At 36.4% G+C, this 8233-nt stretch overlaps 1 protein-coding gene across 1 annotated transcript in view; it reads right to left on the bottom strand.

Moving 5' to 3' along the window:
- Positions 1-382: 382 nt before the first annotated feature.
- The window catches only part of PAPOLG (poly(A) polymerase gamma), a 32720-nt gene continuing 24869 nt past the window's right edge, over positions 383-8233 (bottom strand). The window contains exons 17-22 of the mRNA XM_081833585.1: positions 8028-8203; positions 7576-7664; positions 7284-7498; positions 6695-6760; positions 6455-6511; positions 383-4382 (exon numbers count right to left, since the gene is read on the bottom strand). Of these exons, the coding sequence (XP_081689711.1) occupies positions 4284-4382; positions 6455-6511; positions 6695-6760; positions 7284-7498; positions 7576-7664; positions 8028-8203 (702 nt within the window). The 3' untranslated portion in view covers positions 383-4283. The remainder of the gene's footprint in view (positions 4383-6454; positions 6512-6694; positions 6761-7283; positions 7499-7575; positions 7665-8027; positions 8204-8233) is intronic.

Genomic DNA, 8233 nt, shown 5'->3' with positions numbered 1-8233 from the left:
ATTGGCTAAAAACAAATCACTGTTAAATTAACAAGAATGTAATACTCTGTAACTTGTACTTCTATAGATAGTACCCAAGGCCTGATTGCTAAATGCACCTCTGTCCAGTCATTAGTAGAGAATTCTGGTCCCCTTTTGTTGACCAGAGTGACAGATTTTGCCCCCAGTACTCGAGGCAGATGCCACCATGTGCTACTGCTTGCCAATGTTTAATGTTGGTGATACAAATTGAGTATGAACTTTGCTTTCATATTCAGCAGATACTGGGTACCATTATCTGCTAGAAAGAGTCTGGGTGGTAAATGACCAAATTGGCTGTCAGTTTGAGAAATAACTAAGGTATCTTGAGTTACTCCCCAATAATATCAATCATCAACACCTATTTAGCAAAGCAAGTTTATTTGATTACTTATTCCAGACAAGCGAGGCTTGTGTGTACAACTAAGAAGACAATCCAAATAAAAGGCAGGAAATATTAGTACGAACTACACAAACAGCTATCTAGAAAGGAACAGCAGCTGCAGCATTCATTTTACATAATACTGTGGAGTGATGTAGCACCATGTACCTCAAAGATCTCCTAAGTACTTTATAAGGTAATTACGTAAGTCTTTGCTAAAATGCAGCAGTAGCTTAAAAACTGTAGCAAGTCCAATGATAATCTTCTGTTCAACTAACTTCAAATATAAAATTTTACCAGAAAAATCCAGAAAAAATGGGGAATTTGGGAAGGATCTGATCTTGTACAATTCTTTCAAGAAATCCAAAGGAATTTGAGACCTGTTTTCTTCCATCATCTGTACTACTTATCACTATCATCATGACCTAAATTCTAAGTTTTGGGAGATTTAATAGGTAGGTATTTAAACACACACACATATTATTTTTTAAAACTAAAGTTCTATTTATTGGTCTGTTCAGTCTGTTCTGCTCTGAACCACAAACATGAAGGAACAAGAGAGAACTTTAATGCTACTGAAATCAAAGGATTAGGATCCTTAATGATTCTAATGACCATTCTAAGCTATCTACTCTGATCAATCTTAGGTTGAAACTTGTTAAAGTTTGACCCTGTTAATGAATCTAAGTAAACATGAGGACATTTATAAATTCGATAGTAAATATTTTTTAAAATACTGATTAAGGTTCATCTGCAATATATAAAGAAACTCAAGAGAGAAATTTGGTGTTCCAGAATCGTCTTTACTAGTTAGAGCCATAGTACATTTTTAGAAATGTACCACAGAAAAATCTTACGGAAAAAACCTTGGGAGTCTGGGATTATTCAATCTTGCAAAACTGTGGTTCCTAACAATGCCCCATCACCCCCTTTCTTTAAAAAAGGGTCATGAACCACTTTGAAAAGCTGATGAGATTTATGAATCCGCCCCTCCCCCAAAAGCATATAAATAAAAATTTCTTACATACATTTGCAAAGGATTCCTCCCAAAGGCCCATGATCCCCAAGTTAGGAATTCCTACTTCAAAGCTGAGGAACACAGAATAAGGTCAGCCCATGTGGACACTGTCCATCTTCACTTTATTGCTACTGTAGTCAAGTACTGACTCTTGTAGTCAAGATTGTTGCCTTAAGACACCCACTGTAAGCACCAATAGTCTTAAAATTCATTCTGCTGCCCTAATTTTTACAAGGTTTTAAGCCATGTACCCCCTCAAATGAGTTAAGCCCCTCAGATTTAAGCTAGCAGTTATCTTCCTTTGATATACACTATTCTTCAGAGCCAGTCCTGAACACTGAGATTAAAATTTAATACCCTTATGAAAATGAACATATGTCTACATATTGGAGGTTATTTGACTTTATAAAATATATTTCTAGTATAGTTTCAAACTCGAAGTCACATTTCATTTATCTAGTGCCTCTGAATATAACATACAATCCCAGACCATAACTTCCCCTTTTACTTACTTGGAACCAATACAATGGAGCTCTCCTCCTACAGTCACAAAATGTACTGAAAGTTCTACCTACTGTTTAGGATAGGAAACACTTCATTTCTGATCAAACCCGCCATCTCAAAAGCATCTCATCAACTCCCCAGTTACCAAACAGGTTGAAGAATGAGATCCTCGAGGTGTCTAACACTGAACCATTTGGCTATGTCTCAACCCCATGCTGAAGGGACCTTTAAAACAAGAGAAAATGACTATACTGGGGTACAGGGTTAAGCCTGTAGCTTTCTTTTATTAAAAACTCCACTAGTCACCCCAAAGAATCTGTTTAAAAAGGAGGGTAAACAGAATTCTTAAAGAGACCCTGAAGACTGATAATCGAAGGGGAAAATAGGTTATTAAACACAGAAATGCAAACATATCACATATATAAAATTTACTCAAATCTTAAGAATTTTTCTAAGTCTGAAGTCAGGTGACAGTTATTTAGTCCTTTCAAAATCATTTACTTTTGCTCGAAGAGTATTTATAGAACAAGTCTTGGAATAGCTGAATAAAGGAAGAGCTAAAAGAACTTTCCAACCGAGCTACAACTTGGTTTATAGGATTTCATTCTTGTCTTTTGCTATGTAAAAAGTGAATAATTGAACAATCAATCATTACTTTTTCCTTGCTCTTCTAAGTTTTCCTTTGTACGAGTTAAATGCTAGAATTTCCATTTCAGAAACCTAGGGATCAGGGAACAGGCGTGGGTGAAGGATACTGCTCTCTGACAATCACAATTCCAAGCATTTCAACTCAGTGGTAAGGGGCTTGCAAGAGAGTATGGACTATTACTCCTTAGGCTAAATGAGTCCCACGAGTCCTACAACATTTACAACCAAGTATTTTCCCTGCACTATTCAAATGTACCCTTTTGTGTTTTTCCTACCAGAACCTACTAAACTGCCGAGTGAAAAGCTGAAGAAGGTAATAAATACTAGCATTCCTGGCTGTCCAATCTATACATTTTCATTTTAAGAATAATTCAAGCATAATCCACATTTAAAAAATTAAAGAGAGACAGTAAAGGTTTTAAAGTTTTCTCTTTGAAAAGATGGTATCTTACAGTACATACAAAAATACTCTGAAAATACATACGACTTCATTTACAAAACACTGAATCAACATATTACAAGAAGAATTACATGGTTATGGATTTTAATAAACTGAGCATGCGTTCATGAAACTTAAAAAATATTAAGAAATGCATTGAAAAAAGCAGTGTAAAAAAAGACAACTCATATAGTTAAATAAAAGTTACAAAGGTCCTGAGCCAATTAATGGTTGGTAACAATGTCATTCAAAAATGCCTTTAGGTTTCCATAAAATCCACTGCTTATTTCTGCATGCCTAGTCCATGAAGAAACTGAAGTTGTGGGGTAAGTAATGGCCAAGAACTACCATGCCAAGTTAATTTTACACCTCAAAAATACAAGTTTGCCATACTTCAAGGTATCTTATTGTTGGTGCTGGAATGAATTGCTCCTCGGTAAAAAATACCAGTCAACTAACAAGAATGGCATGAGCTAGGATATGTAACAATTTCACCATTCATATACTGACTTTCAGTATCTTGGTTATATTTTGATTCTTAATAAAGATGCATTTCAAAGGCCTCCATGGGAGGCAAAATATAGAGAATTTACGGTGCCCAACTCTTATGTAATCACTGGACTAATCCTCCCTGGTAACTATGCAACATTTGGACAGAAAGGCACAAAAAAATAAAAATTTAAATATTCCATGTGCCATTCTGGAAAAAAATAATTTAAATCAACAGAATAGACAATAAGTACATCTACACAAATGAGGAAAGCAGAAAAGATACCTCACATTCATTTATCTCAGGTTTCACAAAGTGGCTTCAATGCTAAAGTAAATGTGTTAACATTTGAAAAATTACAAGACAATTTTTTTGTGTGTTTTCAACTTTTTCAGTTCTATACAATGATTATAACATAAGACTTAAAAAAAAAAAAGTTCAGGACTTGTTTTATCCGTGTCCAAAGAGCCAAGAACTGGTTCCCACAACAGAGAAACAAGCATCGAAAGTTAAGGCAGTAAAACCTCCAACGCAAAGCCATAATACTGTAGATGACAATTTGATAGCAGGTGATCCTCACAGAAGTGTATGTAGCAATCAATGAGAGAATGCTACGGCATCTGCAGGTCAAAGTGTGAGAGTTCAAAAACCACTTCAAGGTCGTTAGTCCGATGACTGAAACTTTCACCTTACTTTACGTATGACAGCCACTTCTATTTTAAAGAGTGGCTGCATCTACGCCACTAAATGATTGCATATTCACTTAAGTAAGGAGGCACTGCTTTTACCGATTAAGGGTCAGTCGAATGGAATTTTTGATGACTCGGATGTTATTTGCTGGAACTGGAGATGATGAATCTGGTAGTTCTTTACTGGGTAGTCTCTATTAGAAAGGAGTAGAAACAAAGAAGGAAAAGCAAATATATATTATCAAGTCCCAACTAGAAATTGGTCACAAACTGAGTTTTCCTCCAAATCCCTTAAGCTCTTAAACACTCACATGTGTTAGATATTTTCTTCCAATGTTCACAGACATTTCCTTCTTTTGGGGACTTTTTTATACACTTGGAGGTGAAAAGCAGAGGTACAGGGAAAGGGTCCAAGTGGGGGAAGTGTATGTATAGGAAAAAGGACTTTGTTAAATTACTCGCCACTTCTGGATTGAGAAATGCAAAACAACACAGTCCTCCTCAAAGTCAGGCAATGGTAAAAAGAAGTAGGAAGAGCAGGGTCACTAAGCAGGAAACTCTTGGGGTGCTAAGGTGAAAAATGGGTGTGTTACAGAGGAAAACTGGATATCCATTTAGTTTCTGTAATACATTCATGGAAATGAACACTGTACACCCCACCTGTGAGATCCTTTTTTTCAGGAAAACTGACTTTGTACCCAGACGAGGTTTCTTCAGTGATGGTGAAATTCAGGGGTGTCTAGATGAGGGTTTCTGAGGATACTAAAGAGGACTATATAATGAAGGCAAATGCTGAGCTCTAAACTACAGACAGCTGTGTGATGGAAGCAGTGTGCGGAGTTAATTCCCCTCCTGTGTTACCTTAGCTAAACCTGTATCCTACCCTTGGCCATTCAAAACACATGAAAAATTTCAGATATACATAGAAGTGGAGAATAGGACAATGAAGACTTCAGTGCCACAACCAAGACATTATTAAAATTCTGCTACATTTGTTAGGTTTATATCCTTGCCTTTTATACTTGAAATATTTTAAAGCCAGACCCAGGCATGTCATTTCATGCTTTTGTACTTAATATCCATATCAAACTTTTTTCTTCCATTATACACCCATATTTTTTGTAAACCACTCTTTATGTTAAAAGGAATTTTATGACTTCTACAACTAAAAGAAAGTATGATACTTTCTATTTGTTGTTAAAATGGCCAGTACATTGGAAGGAACCTGGCAGGGTGACAACTGATTGTGACAAGTACTTTATTCTTTAACAGGGCATGAAAACAAGCCATGTAAACTCTCAGAGAAGGGCTGTCTCTGATATATATACACAAGGCTGATTTTTGGGCACCTGCTTATTAACTTACCATGCTTAATAATACCATATTATTAGTTTCAGTGGTAATTCTTTGAAAAATAAATTTTTTTTTTTTTTAAGATTTTATTTATTTACTTGAGAGAGAGAATGAGAGAGAGCACATAAGAGGGGGGAGGGTCAGAGGGAGAAGCAGACTCCCTGCCGAGCAGGGAGCCCTATGTGGGACTCGATCCAGGGACTCCAGGATCATGACCTGAGCCGAAGGCAGTCGTCCAACCAACTGAGCCACCCAGGCGCCCTAAATTTTTTTTTTTTTTAAGATTTTTTTTTTTTAAATTTATTTGAGAGAGAGTGAGAGAGAGAGAGCGAGCAAGAGGGGGTAGGGTTAGAGGGAGAAGCAGACTCCCCGCCTAGCAGGGAGCCCGATATGGGACTCCATCCCGGGACTCCGGGATCATGACCTGAGCCGAAGGCAGTCACTTAACCAACTGAGCCACCCAGGCACCCGAAAAATAAATTTTTAAATTGAGGTTTAGGGGCTCTTTAGCTCATGTTTTAAAAGTACTTACTATGAATACTGATACATTTGGCTCTTCCAAAATATTAATAAGTACCAAGCCTAAGTTTTGATAGTAAGCAGTGGTGTACAACAAAAATAGACTATCAAGTGTTGGTAAGAAATTACTGTGCTGAGCACTAAACTTCTTTAAAAATAAACAAAGGCTGAACATTATCTGAATAAGTAGTGAAGTCTTAAACTATTTCCTCTTTTCCTCCCTTCTGAGGTACATATATTTAATGACCAGACATTGCTATTTCTACCCCAACTCCCAACTATACTGCTGGTCTTTGAGGACAGGAACAAAATCTTACCATCCTGTTCTTTCACTCAGTGCAAGGATCTTAAGCTTTTTGTACCTGTAAATCACCTATGAATAAGACTTTGTTACCTTTTTGCGTGATGTATCAATAGTTGGAATAGGCATACATTCTCCTCCAATGGCATCCTAAAAACAGAATTATATACAAATGAAAACTTTCCTTCCTTTGTACGCTTATTTCTACACAAAATAAAACACAACCCAAACTTCACAGACCTATCTAATCTGATTCACTTTCAAATATAGTACTTTTCCTGATACATGGCTCTTTGAAAGCAATATTTTGAGGCACACTATTAATATATTTACCATTGCTTTTCTTTTTCTGTCTTCAGGAGCACGTGATTCCTTAAACGTTGATTCAAGTCGAATAAACTAGAATATAAACATTAAAATGAATTGCTATTATTACCTATAAAAACCATACAATCTATACAAGCTTAGAAACTAGTGATAAGGCTTTCATCAAAACTATTGCAAACATGGGTTGGTGAGGGAAATGAATTTAGACTAAATTCAGCTGCCACCATTAACTTCTACAATTGGAGTGATCTTTTATGGTTAAATCAATTCAGATGATAACGAAGTAGTCTTACCACCACCTACTGGAGGCAGAAGACATCAACATTGTAACATAATAAATATGATTAGTTACCAATAATGACTTCTGTAAGTCAAGGGGAAACTTAGACCAATCATTTAAGTTTTCAGATCTATTACTGATTTGAATTAGGACAAACAATCAGTATTATTCCTTCAGGGTTTGGGCAAATTTTCTTATTAGTCAAATCCTAAAGGAGCACTAAGATAGCTATGGAGAATTGTGTATTTCTTTAGTGCTAGTTTAACTTAAAAAAAAAAAACAAAAAACTACAGAATTACCACTATGTAGCTTTACCTTTTCTATGTCTTTCAACCTCTTAGAAGACCCATCTACGGATGGGGAATGGGATCTCTTGTGTGTAACATTCTTAGCTGACATTCCATTAAGATGTGGTTGTCCCTGAGCAGGGTTGTGGGGTGTTGGGATTCTAGGAATGACATTTCGTCCTACTACAGTAGGAATGGTGCACACAGCTGGGGGTGATACAGCTTTTACTGCAGAATCAACTTCTGAAAAGGAAAGAAAAATTCTAGTAATTAAATGTATACGTAGTAAAATCATTACTAACAAAAGTGCAGATACCTACTTGCACCAATGACTGGGATAGATAGTCCTTGTGCTGGTGGGACACTCAGTGGCTTTTCCACAATGACAGCAGCAGGCTCAGCATTATTCCTATTGAAAGTTTTGAATTATCATGAGTAATCTGTGTTACTTATTTAAAAACACTCAACATTCAGGATTATTTCTTTCAAGTACTCCTACTTTAACATTTCACTGAAGGAAGAGAAAACGGGAAGAAAAGCAGAGGACCGAGTAAAAACGGAGAAAAGAGAAAGCCTGTGCATTTCTGTGTACTGATCTAGTCCTACATCTTCATAAGCCTATCCCATGTCCCACAGGATTAGAACAAATTGTCAAGTATTTCAAATGACTAGCAACTGGTAAAATAAAATATATTAACAATTAAGCTAAGGTACAGAAAAGTTTACATCATCCCCAAACTGAAGAATGAAAAGAAAATTCTGAAAAACAGACCTTTCTATTTCTCCTGAAGGAGGAATGTCCGGCTTGGAAGGTTTGTTTGCAGACACTGGGGAATTAAAAGGTGTTCCATTATCAGTGTCCCTGGAGCTATCCAAACAATTGCTATCTAGAGATGATCTTTTGGACTGTGGTCCACTTGAACTTCGACTAACATCAGAAAGACTTTGCTGAAAGAGGGGGAAAGCAGTTAGGATTTC

The sequence above is a fragment of the Leptonychotes weddellii genome, chromosome 10 (genome assembly GCF_054177405.1).
Source record: "Leptonychotes weddellii isolate Sample4059 chromosome 10, ASM5417740v2, whole genome shotgun sequence".
NCBI classification, from domain to species: domain Eukaryota; kingdom Metazoa; phylum Chordata; class Mammalia; order Carnivora; family Phocidae; genus Leptonychotes; species Leptonychotes weddellii.
The sequence above is the reverse complement of the archived record's forward strand: the minus strand, read 5'-3'. Positions and strand labels throughout refer to the sequence as shown.